Source organism: Drosophila willistoni (genome assembly GCF_018902025.1).
Source record: "Drosophila willistoni isolate 14030-0811.24 chromosome 2R unlocalized genomic scaffold, UCI_dwil_1.1 Seg167, whole genome shotgun sequence".
In the NCBI taxonomy this organism is placed as follows: domain Eukaryota; kingdom Metazoa; phylum Arthropoda; class Insecta; order Diptera; family Drosophilidae; genus Drosophila; species Drosophila willistoni.
Window position 1 is genome coordinate 20,528,119 of NW_025814050.1, and position 19,235 is coordinate 20,547,353.

At 32.8% G+C, this 19,235-nt stretch overlaps 1 protein-coding gene across 1 annotated transcript in view; it reads right to left on the reverse strand.

Moving 5' to 3' along the window:
- Positions 1-19,235, reverse strand: part of LOC6641812 (protein bunched, class 2/F/G isoform) — a 124,470-nt gene that overhangs the window by 21,828 nt on the left and 83,407 nt on the right. Inside the window, exon 3 of the mRNA XM_023176019.2 lies at positions 4,591-4,642. Within this exon, the coding sequence (XP_023031787.1) occupies positions 4,591-4,642 (52 nt within the window). The remainder of the gene's footprint in view (positions 1-4,590; positions 4,643-19,235) is intronic.

Below are 19,235 nucleotides of genomic sequence, written 5' to 3' on the forward strand. Positions count from 1 at the left end.
TCTATTGAGATGAAAGAACAAAATGTTTTTATATTTGAGATTAACCATAGAAATTGCAATTGGAGCGTGTGAGTGGAGCTCTCATGTCAATAGAAAGAGAGTGGGGTGGGGGGGAGGAGAAGGAATCGAAAGGAACTGATAAAATGTACAATGAAAGTCTGTGTCGTATGGTTTCAGTCGTGTGCCTTTTAATTGCCTCCGTTTCTTTTATCAAAAAAATGCGCAAAAGCAAAAATCAGAAAGGGGGGCAAAAGCAGAACAAACAAAATTAATGACATCATCTTTGGGGAATCATTATCATTATAATGTTTCATTTGATTGATAGGTGGTGTGTATGAGTGTGTCTTGATACTTCTGGGGAAATAAAAAGGAAAGAAAACAAATTTATTTTAAGGAAGTACAAATTTGAAAACCCCAACAATCACCACCCCCCGAAAGGGTCAAGCAAGCGAGGCAAGAGCGATCGTAAAACAGGAAAATTAAATGACCGTTGAAAAATAAATTTTTGTTTTCATAAAATCTGTATAAATAAATGAAGAATTTTTGTCTCGCTTTTGTTTATTTAATGACTTTTATGTCAAGTGAGTAAGTAAAAACAATTTCTTTCTTTACTCTTGTCAAAATGTATGTATAATTAACATATTTGTGTGTTTTTTGCGACAAGACGCAAATGAGTTTCGGATGAGATAGATATAGGCTTGACGGTGTATGAGGTATACGAGACAGATTTTAAAATACTATATTTATATCACGTCAATCTATATCTATATCAATCTAAAAGATAGTCAAACGTTTTGAAACTCATTTTAATATCTGGCAATACTTTTTAAGCTTTAATTGCCATCTGGCAGCTCTAGGAAAAGTTTGAAAGCGTGAAAACAGAATTACCAGACTTCAAATTTTTAAATAGTTAAGATACTAAACAAAGGAGTTTTTCTGTTTTTCCTTCTGTAGGATTACATTTTTTCAACAAAAGTGGCAAATTTTTTTAATATCTGAACAAATAAACGATAATACCAATATCCCTTTTTGGATTGCATCTTATTCCAGAGTATATGGCAATTTGATGCATAATTTGAAAAGACTTTCACTTGATCATCTAAAGAGATGTGAGGGCAGAAATGTGGGAGGGGCTGGCTGTCAATTTTTGTTAGCTTTGCCAGACGACAGACAAATATAGCCTCAAGGGTTTTGGTTTTGTGGTCGGTCAGATGAATACCATTATAATTATTATGTCAAAATAACAGCAATTTGTGTTTGTTGGCATCTAAAAACAAAAACAAAATAATAATAATAATGTACTTGAAAATATTTGAAATGTTAATTTATGAATTTTTTTTTTTGGTTTTGTCTGTTTTGTTTGCTCGTTTGGCAAATAATTTATGACAATTTGTTGCCGTTTTTCGTTTTCTTTCTTTATTTTGTATAAGCGGAGGAGAGATAAGCGTCTGCCATTTTTGTAGTAAACAACAGAAATGTGAAAAAAAAAAATTTTATATATGCCTCAGCCTGTTGATAACGTACAAAAGGCAGTGAAAAAGAGGGTGAGGGGGAGCTGAATAAAATATCAAATAAAAATGATTTTTTTTTTTGTTTTTGCGCCAAGGTCAAAAGCAACAATCAGAGGGTCGGAATTCAGTTTAGAGGTATGGAATCTTCGATACCCTAACTATGTTGAGAATATATTCAATATTATGGGAATACTAAGAAGAAGTTTGATGAGAAACTTTACAACGTATCACAAAAAAGGTTTTAGTTTTAAAATTGTGAAGTTGTTATAAAATAGTTCCTTCTTACCAACTTGCAAATCACTTGAAAGGTAAAACCAATATGGTCAACTTTTCTTAGGGTACACAACAATGAACAAAAAAAAAAAATACGCAAACAAACTATAAATCCTGTTACCCATATGGACAAAAAAAAAAAAGACAGTGAAATGTTAAGTAGATCTTACAATAAAAAATAAGAAAGAAAAAATACTTTCACGCTAGACGGAAAAAATGATTATGTGGAATAGAAAGGCATTGGAAAGAATTCTTTTTTTGTTTGTATTTTGGTCTGAAGAAAGTGCATCATCAATTGAATTGACCCAAATGACCATTTTCATTTGATTTCAAAAGGAAAAGTTGATTGACTTAAATAACGATGATGTTGATGATGATAGAGGAGGAGGAGGAGGAGGAGGGGAAGAAGCAGCAGCACCGACGGGAGAGGGTGTTTATGACGTTCGGTAGGCGGTTTAAACTGAATGCAACAAGTATGTAGGAATCAAAATGTGTCATATACCGAACTAAAGTGGCTGAGATCCGTTTTGAGGCAATATAAATTGGAAATTTTTGTGATTTTTGGGTACTTTGATTATTGATTATGATGATTATAAAGAAGAAGAAGAAGAAGAAGGAAATCAATCAATGAGCGTAGTTATAGTTAGTTAATTGAAAATACTTTAGTTATGTGACGGCGGGTAGTAAACAGGAAATATGTTGATTGAAGTGGTTCAATAAACGTTAAAGTGTCTAGACGTTTTTGGCGATACATAAGAAATAGAACTGGTGTATAACAATTTTAAGCAAGTGTTATATAAGTGTTATACTTATTTAATTAGAAATGAGTTGTTTCTTTATTGTTATATTTACTTTACTCAGCTGTTATATGACTTTAATTGTTGGTCTGCGATTTTTCTATTAGTTTTACCACTGTTATAAAACTGTTATATAACTGTTATAACTCTCATGCAACTGTTGTACCTTAAATACGTAGCTTTTTTAAGTTTTCTTAATCGTTTTATCAGTGGTTTCCCATTTTAAATCTCTTTTCTATGATAAGAATATGATAGGAATACATTCCTGTATTTTATAACTGTTTTACAAAAATAGACATGAAGAAATATAAAGAAACCACAGTTTTATTGACTTTATTCTGCTGTTATACGACTTATTATGCGACTTTTGTGTTAGTTTTCCAGCTGTTATACAACTGTTACCTTCAATTCGTAGCTTTTTTCTATTTTCTTAATAATTCTATCTGTGGTTTCGAATTATACAACTTTTGTAAATCTTTTTTCTATGATAAGAATTTCTGTTATACAGAAAAAGATTTGACGAAACGAAAAATAGGACTTTTAGCAAAAAGTTGGTTATACATATATCTAATATAATACATTTTAAACTTGGGGTAACGTTTTTACTGTTTCTTTGATAGCCTTGAGCAAGGGCATATCTCAGACCTTTTTTAGACAATAAAATTATAATACCTGATAAGGATAACAAGGCTGATTAGATTGGCTAATTAGTTTTGTAGGTGTTTGTGTTGAGCTATTTGCAATTTCATTCATATGTTTTATTTTTATTTTTAATGTTTTTTTTTTTCAATGAAATTCCACTACCACACACCCCCCTTTTGCCTTTTGCATAAATGAAAACCCTTTTGAATGGCATAATCTACGTTGATAGTACATATAAGCAATGTTAGTTGGTTCTTTCCCTGATTCTGTTTTATTGTTTATTCAATTGAATTGCGCCCACACACTGAAGCTCGTCTCAATTGACACAGAGTTTCCCCCTTCCCTCCAACCAACACGCACTTCATTTTACATGTTCAATTTCAACTTTTTTGCCTTCATATACAGAAGAGAGAGAGAGGGAGGAAAAAGAAAAATCAATTGTCATCGCACGAGTGGACTGGCTTTTATTCATATTCTTTGCCTTTTTTCTTCAGACTGTTCTTTTTTTTAATTGGGTCTAAAAATAGAATTGTACAATGACAACGAGTACTCGTATTCGTACTTGTATGCAAAAAGTATCTACAGCAATTCAATTGAACTAAATTTGTGAGAATGGCCCACAACACTTCTTCTTCATTGAATTGTATCATCATCGAGAGTCAGCCAGCCAGTTAGAAAAAACACTTGAAGGGGAATCTGTTTTTATCTTATTATCAGATGTTTGAATTGGCTTCTATTTTTGGACCAAAAATAAAAGCTGATTACCTCCTACAAACAATGTACCTACTTAGTAGCACTTGTCAAAAGGTAAAGCAGAATAACTTCTTGAAAGCGTCGAACCGTCTGATTGAAGAGTAACACTTGGGACCGACCATTTGTTGAAGGTCAATTAACAAACAATGAACAAATGATGACGCAACCTTTCACCTTAACCAATGACCCTTGAGAGGATAACAGATGTAAACTATGCCCAGGTGAATTTATTTAGGATACTCATATCCCCACCAAATGGAAATTATGACACTTTCACCCTGTTGACTCATAGTAATTTCTATATTTTTTATAAATTCCTGCATACACTCATCCAAAATGATGTTGATAAATAAAAACAGCCTCTTTCGACATATTTTCATGGTCAAAAGTTCAAAAACGTTTCATTTGATAAGACAGCGTAAAAAAAGGCATTGCTTCATTTGCTGTTTTGTTATTTTTTAAAGGGCATTATAAAGATTTATATTTTTGTTATTTCTTCGTTGGTTTTTTTTTTTGTTCCTGTTTCTCTTATCAGTTGCGGTTTTTATTATTTATAGACATGTGATGTCAGATAAACAAAAGGAAATAAATGTATATCAAGTGCTAAAACTTACCATTGCCTGTTCGATTTTATTGTCAATCGCAACTGCACTTGTTCCAGATGCACTGCAAAGAGAGATAAACACATTAAAAAGAGGATTAATTTAAGCACATATATCTGATTTTAGTTGAGTTCAAAGACCTGCTCCTCAGTAAAGGAAAAGCTTAGCCACTGGGCTAATGAGAAAGGATTTATTATTTTTTGTAGCTATTTTCCGCTGCTTAATGCTATTTTTTATGTAAACTTTTGATATCTATCATCAATTTTTCATTACTTGAGTCATAACTCACTTTTTTATACGCTGAGACACATGCTGAAAATGTGAAAGAACTAAACTAGAACAGTAGAAAATAGACTATGACAAAAGTTTTATACCCTCTTTGGTTCAATATTGTTAAAAAAAAGTTATAAAATACTCTTTAAAATTCAAATAGTCAATTCATTCTTCCAAAATGCCTAAATCAACATTCAAACTAAAAATGTTTATGATATTAATTGAAGATCTATGAAATATTGGAGCTCCTTTCTCTATTTTCCAGCAAGCTAAATCTGTTTCAATATCCGTTTTTTCGTTTCTGATTAGGCCTAGTTGAATTCTTTGGAGATTTTCTAATTTAATCGATTAAGCTATTTAGATTAATCTATTAGAATTAAAGACTTTTAACCCGTTAAGCGCAACAAACAAAACGACATAACTTTAATGCCCTCTCCAAGGCTAGATCAATTGTTTTTATATTTTGCTGTTTTATGTATAATAGGCAAATCACTTGTACAAGTTCTAAAATGAGTTCATTGCACCATGCTGAGACACTCGACTCACTTTTCAATAAATTTCAATTCTTAAGTATGTCTGAGAGCCCCCAGAGACAGATGCTAATCAAATTATTCTAAACACATACTTAATCAATTGTAATTGTTTGTCCGCTTTGTGTGTTTGTGTGTGTGCCAAACTAAAGTCCTTGAAAGGTTTGTTCATTTTCATTTTTGTTTTGTTTCTACTAATTTATGTGTTTGCCGCCAGTCACTCTCGATGAAAAATCTCGTTTTTATAAGATTGTGTTGGTGTGCGTATGTGTGTGTGTTTGCAGTCAAGGTGAGCCCCAAATCACCACATTAAGAACCCAAAATACAGTTTTGAATGTAGAGTTAGTTAATAGCGACAAACTCACAAAATTTATTTAATGACATACAGATTTTTCAATTGTCGTCAATTTCTTTCATTTTGTGTATACCCTTTAGTTATTCAAGAGATCTATCTAACTGGTATAAGTTACAATTTATAACTTGATTGAATCATGCCCCGCCTTAGATTTTCAGAAATCAGCTCACAGGACTTTAGACCTAGTAAAAGTGGAGCACACTTTGCCAGAGAACAATGTGCTTCCACTGTTGGAGAGTAATTTTTTGTAAAACATATTTCAGCTTTAGACAAACTCTAAAGAATCTTCTTTCTATTGAGCTTGTAGTCGTTCATTTTGATGCTAAGAACTAATTGTAGGTTGGGGTATTAAGCTTTCGATGTAACTTTTCTAGGTTACTAGGACTTACTTTTCTCATCTCTCTATCTCGATAATAATTATTCTACATAAATTAATGGTTTTCTGACTTTGAACTTATGTCCTCAATTTGCAGCAATGTTTTGTTAAATTTCTAAACTTTAAACTAATGTAAATAATAAATAGGGTGACTAACTAGGTAAACGTGTTTAGTAATGCATTAAAATTGAATCAGTTCATTGAATTCTTAGAACGCTTTAGTTGCTTTAAAACCGGTCAAACTTCAAACTCAAATGATTTCTTTTTGAAGTTGTGTTGTCTTAGCTTGTATGTCCTTTGCATTCTCGAGGGCGATGCAATGAAATTCAATCAAGCTTAGTCAAAACACTTCTCCTGTTGCAATCTTAAGAGTTATAGCATAACAAAGACTTTACTTTTCGACAGTTTATTAGCTCCAAAGAAAAATATATCTCTTTGTTTTATGCCTCTTCTTGTTACAGGGTATCTTAAAGACGGTGAGCCACATTTTACATAAACATTAATTGTTTTTCGTTTTATTTTATGTAATTGAAAGCTCACCAACAATCAACAATAACAAAAAATTGCTGACAATTTTCTTTTCTAGTTTTCAATTATGTGATTATACAACCATTAAAATGGTCCGATCGACAAAATTAATATGCTTTAATATGCAGTTTCGATTTGATTGATTGCATAAACCAAACAGCAGCGCGACCATCGTGAATCGATAATTCAACTTTTGAAAGACTGACTATAAGTATATATCTTCTGTTAGTAATCTTTCACTTATGACAATTTAATTGCGTATTTGGCATTGTCAGTCCACAGACCACAGATGAAAGGGAACTCCTAATCTAGTCGAAAATCTCTGTCTAGTGCTCTATGTAGGAAGTTTTATTGTCATAGTGACCTCAATTTTTGGTGTTTATTTGTTTGCGTATTTTTTTTTTTCTTTTTTAATTTTATTGCGGCAAGGTCAAAGCGCCAAAAAAAACTACATCTTATTCATGGTCCAAACTCTAGACTTGGGGAAAAGTCTTGAGGCATTTCAAATCGCATATAAAAATCATTTTTGATGATTTTTTAATTGACGTATAAAATAAAATAAAAAAAACATCTATGGGTAATTGGCTTTTTAAGACTATTCGCAATGAATGCCTCTAATAAATAAATAAATTTTTAACGACTTTTGATTTAAGCAAAGTCTTTGAATCAACTTTTAGTTCAACATTTCTAGCAACGATTAATCATTATCGTTTAAATTTCCGATTATTTATCAGTAGTTTTTCCCTTGATGGACTTTTTAATCACCATCTTATCTACTAAGAAAAGTTCGTAGTTCTATTACATTATCAGCCCTAATCTAAAGGATTAGTCTACCCCAAGAAAATAAAGAGAAATTGTAATCCTAGTTACATATATCGACAAGTTGATCTTAATTAAATCGATATTTCAATAAAAGTTGATAAATGAGAAAAAAGAACTATTAAGAGCATATAAATATAATAGATCAATCGATCCTCTAGATGTACTTTTTTAATTTATCCTAAAGAAATAGTTCATTATATAATATCGATAACTTATTGGCTTCAATACTCCAAAATGATTTCTCTTTAAGTTATTCCGTCAAATTCTCTTAATCTCTTCTTTCTTTTTCCCTCGTGGATTATTTGTAGTTACCCCGATAAATTAATTTTAAGCTGAATTCTTAATTTTAGGTTGATTTTCTGACGCAAAGTGATAAACTTTCATGTTTTCTTGTGATGATTAACGCTTATTTATTATTGTGTTTGCCCTTCTCTGCATTGTTCGCTGGGTTTTTATTATATTTATGAATTTGCAGCTTGCGAAATAATTAAAGCTGGACAGCAAAAATGAAATGATATGGAGAACGGGCGCTGAGATCAGTGCAATGCGATGCCTTACGACGACGCGAAGAGAAGGGAAAGAATGAATATTGCCTGAGTTAATGGCTGACGCTGAACTACGTCGCCTCGCAAGGACGAAAGTTTTTTAACCTGAGTGACGGGACTCAAGGAGGAGACGACTTCCAGCGTGAGTTTATGACTCTGTGTCCCATAATCTGTGTAAAAAGTAAAAGTCTTGAGAAATGCGACACAGAGTGCAATGACTCATATGGCGTGACTTTTGTTCTCTTTCTTTGCGACATCAAAAGGAAAAACACAAAATCGTATGTGTGTGTGCAAGTGTGCGTGTGTGTGTGTGTGTGTGTGTGTGTGGATTTATTTGCCCAATGTCACAATGCAAAATGTGGTGGACAACGATCAATGGCGTTATTTTTTGTCTTTATTTCTGTTGATCGAAAAGTTGTGAAAATAAAAATGAAATTATTTAAAATTTAATTTATACTTTTTTTTTGATAAGAATATTGCTTACGAATCGCTCTCACAGTCTCATAATCATTATTTGTTGTATGCCTCATCTGCTGATGATTATTAAACTAGTTTAATCCCAATCTCGACCTCAAATGCCTAGTCTTATCATCATCTCAGGTGTTATCATCAAACACGCTCCCTAATAAATTTTAATTAAAAATCATTTAGACAATTTCTTTTGACGTCATGCCATCTCCGAAAACAAGAAGAAGAATAGAACTCTTGGCACAGTATGGGAAATTGAAAGAAGCGAGGGGACGACAATTAGTTACCACAGATTATCTAGAGAGATTCAAACTCATATTTTTTAACTCATTTTAAACGATATTTTATTTGTAGTGGGGAGAATTGATTTAATAGATTAAAGTACTTTGAACGAAGCTTATTGAAGGGTTTTTGACACTATTCACCGAATTCGACAGCAACTGATTGCTTGTTTTTAAAATTTACAGATAGAAATAGACCAAAAACTGTAAACTTGAAAATAATGTTTTTGTTTGTATCTCTTAGTTCTTCAATAATCGCTACAAAACAATCCCATATTTTAAGAAGAACATAAGAAAATTTGAATTACTTTCGATTACTATTCTCTCATACAAAGTAGAGATGGAAAAATGTCGATAGTTTGCGCTTGGTTTTAGCAATATCGATATTTGACTATTATCCATGGGCGGATCTAGGACTGTGAAATAGGGGAAATAATAGAATGAAAGTGTTCAATATTTGCAAAATGCTTAACATTTTTCGTATGCCTTGTAAAAATTGTGTACAAATTCAAAGAATTTTCAAAAAGTAAGTATATGTTTCAGAAATAGAATTCTTGGTCGGATTATTACATACTTTTGGGAGCAAATGTCCCACATTTCCCCCGCCTATGCGTTTACCAAAGGAAAATTTTAGGCAACTTACAAAGGGCACTAAAATGTAATTTAATGTAATGTAATTATATAGTTGCATCACATTTTTGAACTGCCCAAGCTACCTTTTCTTCTTCCCTTTAATCATAGGGTATGAATAGACTACAATGAGTAAGAAACAAAACACAAAACACGCGGTAGTGTGTACACACACACACACATACACCCTCAAAATCACTACAGAAAAGCTCAAAGAAGAAGCAGAATAAGTAGACGACGAAGAAGAAGCAGAAACAAACCCACACACAAAAAAAACAGCAATAAAAGTGCAAAGTTTATTAAAGTTCAAGCTCCCCTCTGGTTTAGTTTTTTTTTGCTTTTGCTTTTGTTGTTGTTTTTGCTATTGTTGGCATTGTAATAAAAATAACAATGATGTCATTTTGTTGTTGTTGTTGTTGCTATCGCTCCCCTATTACATTGTTATTGTATGGATTTTGGTTTTTTCGTGTGGATTTTGTGTTAATTTGATATATGCATTATGATAGACATTAATAATTTGTTGTTGTTTTTTCTTCTTCGGCTTTTGGCACGTTTTCCATTTGAATGGTTTTCAAATCACGTGATCAAATGTGCAAAAAAAACAAACTAACATTAAATTTATTAAAAAAAAACTAGTTTATTAAATATTTATAATTTTTTTTGGTTTCCTTATGACCTTTTCTTTATAAATTGTGTATACAGAGAAAAGGGTTAGGAACCCAAATTTAAATTAGATTCACCGTCTATATATGTAAGTAGTACTTACTAAGTACATATGTTAGATTGGTTATAGAATTAGAGAGAGCTACTAAGCTTATAAGTAGTCAACATTTAATTACAGTTTGGGATACGTTAGTATTGTTTATCTACTGTTTAAAGGAGTTTAAATCAAATATTTTCTGTTAGAAATGGATCAATAATAGATCCTCTTATAAGAGAGAAAGAGAGGTAAAGATGTGAATTCTAAAAATTTTTAATTTTTAGTCAATGCTAATGAATATTGCTCCTACAAATCTGCATATGTCACAGAGGGATCGTTTTCAAAATAATCGCATTTTATTGCACACATGCCACCATTTCTATCTCTCCTTCTTATATGCCACATGCCGTTGATTTGGATTCAACTGGCGCCTCATTTGGCAATGACGTTCTACAATTTGCTTCTAGTTTTACATAAAGAAATTTTCAATTACATGCCAATTGGCCCGAAAGCAGTTCGATTAAGCAGCTTCTAAAGTCTATTTTGGCCAATTGCCAGTCTGAACCCCTAGATCTTTGGCATTTGTCTATCTAAATATATATATACATACATAGAATGCGCGTTTCCGAAATTCAAAACTTGCGGATATTGAAGTTTTAGTACTACCAAAGGGTATATGGGCCATCTTTAATTCCCATCGTCGCAATTCTGGAAAACGTTTATTCCAGCATTTTGACTTGGTATTTTGCTGTCATGACAAGAAGAAGAAGAAGAAAAAGCAAACAAAACACTGAAGAAGCTTGCTCAGCGAAAAATAAAAAAGAGACAGAACTTCAAGAAACTGTGTTATGATGTGTTGGCACATTACACATATTTTCCCATCTACTTGAGAGCTCATTTTCCCCTCCTCTCCACCACACCCTTTACAGATGTTGCTCCCTTGCAAGTGTTTATTTATTTTGCATTATTTTGTTGAAAAGTTTTTCAAATGATGAAAACGAACAATGTTTTCTTATGACTTAAGGAAGTCGTCATCAAATCGGCAATATGAGACAGGAAGTAAACAAAACCAACTCTGCATAATGAGAAATGACTTATCGCATTACTACGTACAAAATTTTAGAGAATAGCAAAGAGCCCTTAACGTTAAATTAGCTAAACCCTCAAGTCAGTTAGTAGAATGAGTGAGTCATTATTTGTAATTGTTATTGATAATTTCTATGAAAAGCAAAGTTCCTGATGAAATGAAGAGCTTTTCTTTCATGAAATTTGATGTTTGCTTTTTTTACAGAGAATACAAATAAAGCAGATCGTATTATATTTCTGATATTTAAAGTTGAACAATATTTTTAATCATTTTACTACAACAATCAATGGAGGCATGGACTAATCCTTCTATAAAACTTCAACTCTATCTTCAATCGAGATAGTTAAGCAATAAGTTGTACGATGACTTTGATTAAAGATATCCCACGATTTACAACTTTTAGGTTTATAAACTGGGTTTGTAGTCTTAATTATAAGCCAAAATCATAAGTTTTGCAAACTGACTTCTAGGAAGTCTTTTTTTGCTACCTAAGCTGATGACATATCACTACTCTATAACTGTGAATGCCGATCTGAGGCAGATTAAGGTATCCAGAAGTACTTCAATACACTGGCAAGCTAAATGAAAGAGTTGAAAATTAAGGTCAAACTCTGGCAGACGACCAATTCCTGTTTTAGCACATTTAGTTATCACTTATTACTAACAAAACATTCATAACAAATAAGCAATCCTTATGTAACCTTTAACTAAAATAACAAAGAGTAATTTGAAGGTTAAGTATAATTATCTAATATGATTGCATTTGCAGATGATTAAATATTATTAATATTCTAGAACAAAGAATGCAAACTGCACAGAGACAACAAACAATTCCCGTCCCATTTCATGGACGACTAACAAAGAGATCTGCAACTATATGAAAATGATTTTTATTTTTTTGTCCCTGACCCAATTAAGAAATCATAATAATACAAAAAAAAAAAAAGGCATTAAATGAAATGAAATAAATAAAAGTAACCAAAAATAACACAAAAAGAAAAGGCACAGGGAGAGAGGAAAAAAAACCGCCAACAACAGCAAAAAAGGGTTTTCAATGTACCGAAATCGGCCGAGACAGAAAACAACAAAACAGCCAAGTAAAGAGAAGCCAGACCGGTTTTATACACACATACATATGTATGTATAGACATTTTTGTAGTATATCGTACACCGATGGTCAAAGAGAAGGAGGAAGCCTTAAAGTGTCTATAAGAAATGTCGCCAAACTTGGCAGGCTTCAAAAAGTAAACGGCGCGTGGCATCCTCCTCCTTGGCCAGCTAGCCAGCCAGCCATCATTCCATTGCGTTCCTACAATCCAATCCCACATAATGTGCAACAAGTTGCCTAACTGGAACTGGACATGGACTATGTGGTGTGTGTAACGGTTTAGAGGAAACCGACCATTGAATGAGGTCAGGCGGCGGCATAGTAGCAAATTTTTTGTTGTTTTTTCCTTCTTGTATGATGTAAGAGCGCGCTCACACAGGAAGCCAAGTCAGTGGAGAGATTATATATACATATGTGTAAACCTATCAACTAACTATATAACTGTGCCAAAGAAAAACAAAACCTGTAAAAACAAATCTTTATAAATATCGCCTTACTCAATTGACAAACGATTGAGCCAAGTTGACTCACTCTGAGGTCTAATTTTAGTAAATTTATGTGAAAGTTCACTGGAAAAAAACTAAGACAACAAAAATAAAAAACTCTAAACAAAAACTAGACGTTATAAATATAGATCAATAACAATTGAACTAAACAACCCAATTAGCAGACTAAACAGCCCACACGCTGATATACATATATATATATGGCATATATCTCATCTGATCGGCATGGCAACCAGCTGAGAAAATTGACTTCAAGGTGTGAAGATAATGGCGACTAGAAAGCTAATTGAAAAAGCTAAATCAAACATTAAAAATTATTATGTGATAACAGCAAAAGATATAGATTCTAATGAAAAAAACAAAACGTTCATCAAGTAATCTCAGTTAGAATGATAAATGCAGGTGAATGCACTTCAAAGGACACTCAAGTCACTTAACAAGTATCTAAAGTGGCAAGGAAATAGTGATTAAGCCATATCTATTGAGGGAAATCCATTTGGTCAAGAGCCAGTTTACTTTTAGAACCGTGTCTTACTAGTTGGTTGAATAAATTTTGATATCAGTATGTATGTAAATGTATATATAGTAATATATGAATATTAAAAGTAAATCTAGTTTCGGAAGAAAGTTACTTCCTAATCTTAAGCCTCTAAATTAAACATATCAACACGAAATTTGGTTTAAGTAGTACTATATAGAGCAAACTTGAGTTTCAATATCTCAAAATTTTTTAATGAGAAGAAGCAGATTATGGATATATATCGAAAAGTAACGAATTTCAACTATAATTAACACAGAAACTACATTGTATTAATATTTTAAGATGCTATATCCAGATCTGTTAAGTCGTTAAGTCATTAAAATGAGGGAATAATAAAGTCGTAAACAGAGAAAATAACTTTTAATCTTATCGCAGTGCTAACAGAGATTGACTACTGGTTTTAGCCATGTTTTGTATGCATTTTATTTAAATTAATCGTTCTGTTATCGGTTTGGCATTACTCACTCTGGTAGAAAATAATCGATATATTTCATAACAACCTCCCTAACGGGATCCTGTTGCTGTTTACCCGATATGCTGGGATACATATCAAAATCCATTTTATTGCTATTATTGTTATTGTTAATATTATTAGTTGAGCTTGATTCCGTTTTCATAGTTTCTTTCTAAGTACCGTTACACGACAAGCAATAAACAACAAGAATCTGATATGTTTCAGTTTTAATTATATTTGATTGTCTTTTCGCAGAAACACAAAATAAACAACATTAACGCAACATAAAAAAAACATTAAAAAATTGCTAAACTTTTAAACGAAAAACCGAACAAAAAAACAACATAATACTGATGATATGGAGAGGGAAGCTCTTGGTACGCTCTCTTTGAAACTTTTCTCTCTGGCACACACTCTCACTCTCTCGCAATGTATTTGCTGTGATTCAGCTGAATGCTTTTGTATTTGTGGTTATTCAGCAACTTCCTCTCTCTTTTTGCTCTCTCACACACACTCAAATGAGTGAAAATGTAAAAATGCGCGCGGATGGATGGTTTTTTTTTCCGTTTGCCCCTTTTGGGTTTCTTCTTCTTTTGTTTTATGTTTTTCAACAAATTTTGCACTACACTCTTGTTTTTTTCTTCACATGCACACACACGCACACAAAACAAATATGGTAACAAATTTTTTCAGCAACAAAATAATGAACAAGCAATACAAATAATTTAAAATTAATTATTTCATTTTTTTTCCAAAATTTTCTTTTCTCTCTCTCTCTCTTGATATGTGTGTGTGGTGTTGTTGGGATTTTATCGTATGTTTGCTGCCAAGCTCCTCAACATAACTGAAAATGTTGACGACACGACGACGACGCTGGCATTTTCGGTTGCCGCTGCTGTTTCAGCTCTCTCTCTCTCTCTCTCGCAGTGCAGCAGCAGCAAAAACAACAACATCAAGTAACCAGGTTACATTAGCTTTTTGAAGTTTCAAATGGAGCGCCGACAAACGAAGAGAGAGCGAATAAAATGGAGAGAGAGAGAGTCAGTGGCTACTGTTGCTATTGTTTTGTTGCTGGGTGGAAGGGACAAAGTAAAGCTTAGAAAGAGGCGTGTAAGAGCACTTTGAGCCCTGGGACCACCACCAGTAACAAAACAATAAAAACAACAAACAGGCAGCATAAAGGGAAAGCTATTAACTGCCATGTACAAAGAAAAATTATAAAAAACAACATATCATTTCTACAGTGAACACCTTTTACATCGACTGAGACACTTCTCTACGAATGAGTTCTAAGGAAGGATTGGAAAATTCTGTCGAAAAGCATTTGACTAAGGTGTCAAGTGGAAGCTTAGAGTTGCAATTGAAAACAATTGTTATATTTTACTATAATTATTTCACACCAATTTTTTGTTTGATCTTTCTTAAGTAAGAAGTTATATAGTTTCTGTTGATAATTTCAGTTCAATAGTTTTCACTGTAGACTTTTGCGTACCGCGGCCCTTTGTTGTTGCATCGAGAGTCCATCTTTAAATTGAAATATTCCCTAAAGCGCGTGGCAACGGTCTTTTTTCCTCCCCCGCTTTGTTTGATACTGTTTTTGCTCATTGTGAAAAAGCAAACAAACACGGAAAAAATGCATGAAAAATAAACAAACAAGGGAAAGAAGAAGAATAACAAATTTCCTGCAACAACAAAGATAAAAAAGAGTTGGTCTGCTGTTGCGTCCGCTCCCTCACCCACATACAAAGCAGGTACTGGAGAGAGAGAGAGAGAGAGAGACACACACACACACACACTCTCTCTCACACACATACATATGATTGCACAAAGGCAAGCGAAAAAGCAATATGGCTGCTTTTGTGCAAAGCTTTTGTTCAGCGCTGAATGACAGAGAGGGCGTGAGAGAGAGAGAAACCGTTTGTCAGCACAGAACTTTTTCACGATTCAATCAAGCGTTGCAGCATCAACAACAACACGGCAGAGATGATTCTAACTACGTCCCTCTCTCACCCACTCTTGCAAGTGCCACGTTGGAAGCTTCAATTGAAGAAACTTCAACCACCCCCAAACAGGGAAGGAGAAACAGTCTAAGCATAATTCGCTTAGACCTAAGAAAATCAGCTGATTTGATTCAGAAAGCTCTACTGCTCCAGGAAACCGTTCGTTATCGTCCTTTAGCCATAAGTCTTACCCATACATTTACATTTACTGTAGCATTTGAACTCACCTGCAACGAAAAGAAGAAGAAATGTGGTTATTTAATTTGATTTTTTTTATTTGATTTGGAAAATTCAATTTTCACTTCAACACAAAATGTAATTTTGCGGCAAAGCTTCCGGTAAAGCTTTCCGAAATGTTTTCTTTACCCCGCACTCGCAAACGTAGTGTAGAAGGGTATACAGCTAACATCTTAATCTTTAAGAGATTTCACTATTAAATTTTGTTTAAGCAAAATAGTGAAAAAAGGACGAACAAGTTTTTTAATTACTTTCAAATTGCAGAATGGAACTTAGAACCATTGCAAGGACCTTGTACAAAACACTTCTTTCAGTTAGTCGGCAACGTAGTGAGCCCACTTCTTTCCACAAGAATGAATTTGAATGGGATTCGAATTAAACTGGGAAATTTGTTGCTAATTTTATTTTGAATTGCTACACGGTAATGCACAGGCGACACCATTTGAATCAATTGTGGGACTTGTTTATGTTGTGCTGGTGTTATTTTTATGTCTTTTGCCACAGTACCTAAACACAATTTCGAAACCACATCAAAAACTTAACTATGCTTAGGAGAAGGAGAAAGAAAATTGTTGTCGGTCACGCCATAAAAATGAAAAGATACAGCAAAAAAAAAAAAAAAACTAAACAGAGGAAAAGAAATTAAGAAACGACGACGACGACGATGACGATGAAGCAATAATATTGTTCAAATGGTCGATCATCAAGTTGATTAATGGCCAAGTGTATACGAAAGACAAATAACTTTAAATAGCGAAAATTATTAAAGAATTAAACAACTACTTACAAAGTGTAAATTGCGCATCGATTAAGCAATGAAAACCAATTTAAGATTTAAACATGTTACGGTTACATAAAACAGTTTAAGTCACTTCTCATTAAAAGGAAAGTAGCTAATATTTATGAATTAGGAAATGCTTTCAATGGGGTAAAATGAGCAAAGGGATCTCTTGAAATTTAAACTTGACCTTGTTTTCTTTAGAAGAAAATTCAAAATTGTTGAAGCTGCAAAAAGGAATGAAAAGATCTACGAAGAATTATTTATAGATCTTTTAAATACTTGATCGATTCGATTTACTGTTATCACGACAGATCATCAGAGAAATTGAAAGATCATTAATGAAATTTTAAGATCATATAACAACCTTAGGCCACTCCCTTATTGGCCATGTATAGAATAACTTTATCAAAAGATTGATTAATGATTTTTCAATGAATCATTTTATTTGAATCTTACAAATATTCTGCTGATGCAAGAATCCTACAGAGATCTGTCTTAAAGATTAATGTAAATTTGTTAAACAAACCGTATAAGTATAAAAAAGTTAATAACAAATGAATTATTTTTGTCACAATGTGAATTGGGGAGGGGTAAAAGAGTCTATATAGTATATAGTATAACCAAGCCCTGAAAAAAAGGTTGCTAATGAGAATGCTCAATGTGGTTGTTGGTGTTATTTTTATTGGGCTGTAAACAGCTGTTAAGGCTGTTGATTTTTCGCACAAAACATCATCGAGAGGAACAGCCACGCCTCAACAATTAGCAAAAGCAGCAGCACCACGAAAAACACAAAAATATGCGAAACGAAAAGCAAAAAAACAATTCAAACTTGGTAAACAAATCTCAACTTGGCAACAACATTGTGCAGAAGAGGTAGAGGCAAGCCATTAGAGAGGACAAAAGGAAGAGGTGAACGGGATGTGAAGGAAGGCAAAAGAAAAACAAGAAACCGCCGCATAAGCTGCACAAAGACAATGAGACATTTCCAGCTATTGTTTTTCACATTAATGTTATGAAACTCAAGACATTAGACTTAAAAATCGTGAGTTTTCTTGGAGTTTAAACTTTCCTTTTTCAATACCCTGTAAATTATTCAACTATACGAGGTATGAACATTACCAAATGATGTTTCGATATCATTACTGAAAAGGTCATTCACAAAGTGATAGAGGGTATTGCATGTTCGTTCATATTAACTCAACTTAAGCACCTTCATTAGGCGGCATTGGGCATTTTTTTTAGGCAGTCGATGAAAAGCGAAAGGCATTTTTTTTTAACCACAAACTAACTTACGAGGAGCAAAACACTAAAACTCACGCCAAGTTCAACCTTTGACCTCTGGACATATTTTAACATTAATTACATCGCGGCACGTTAATTTTGACATTGACATTGCATGTGGGAGGAAGTGAAAAGCACAAAAACAACAAACAAATATATGTATGCCCAGCCCAACCTATTGGAAATTTTCTTGAATTTTTGCCATACTTTTCGTTTTTATGGTTTAATTGATTCATTTCAAGAGTGCCAAATACAAAATCCCAAAAATGCTTTAGTCACGCTTTTGTCTGCCATTAATTTTGCACAATAAACACACAAAAAAGGTAAACGTTAATTAGGCCTATCATGATACTCTAACCCAAGCAAAGATTATGTGTTTATAAATTCGGTTTGAATTCAAACAAAAGCCAACTACATATTATGGCTTATTTAATAGATCTAAAATGACTATGTGCTAAAGAAATTAATTTTTTATTAATTTCCAGGAATATCCAAAGTAACTACTGTATATTCAAAAAGTAAAAGATTTTGATCTTGAAATCTATTCAATGAAACCTATTCAATCTATGACCCCACAAAATTTGAATATCTGCTTCTATATTTTTAAGATAATAAGTACTTCGGTTAGGGAATGATTAATTTGAAATCTTTATTTTTAAACATTTAACTTTTTTTGTATCTCTTCCTTTCTCTCACGCATGACTGACGCATTGTCGTCATCTTTGTTGTGTCTCGCGTCCAGATGTGAATTGATAAAATAAATAATACATAAAGAAAACAAAAAAACTACAAAAAAGACTAACAAGAACTTAAAATCCGCCTTATCTGAAGAGGCCGTTAAAATTTTGCGGGAAATAATTTATTCCCCCATTTTGAGTTATTTTAGAGCATAATTTTTGGGAATTTCTAAAGGTTTATTAAAAATATATCGAGGTTTATTATTAAAACACTCTCAGTTATTTCAAGAAACTTCTTTATAGGGTTTCACATATGAAGTGAACTTATGGAAACTTTAAAACTATATGCAGACCTTTCAGTCATAAGAAATTTTTGGCAAAATTACGCAGTGGAATCTTTAGAGTACTCCTTTTTGAATTTTGATTGGCATTGCTAGACTAAGTACATAAACTCGTTGAACAAAAAATATGAAAGAA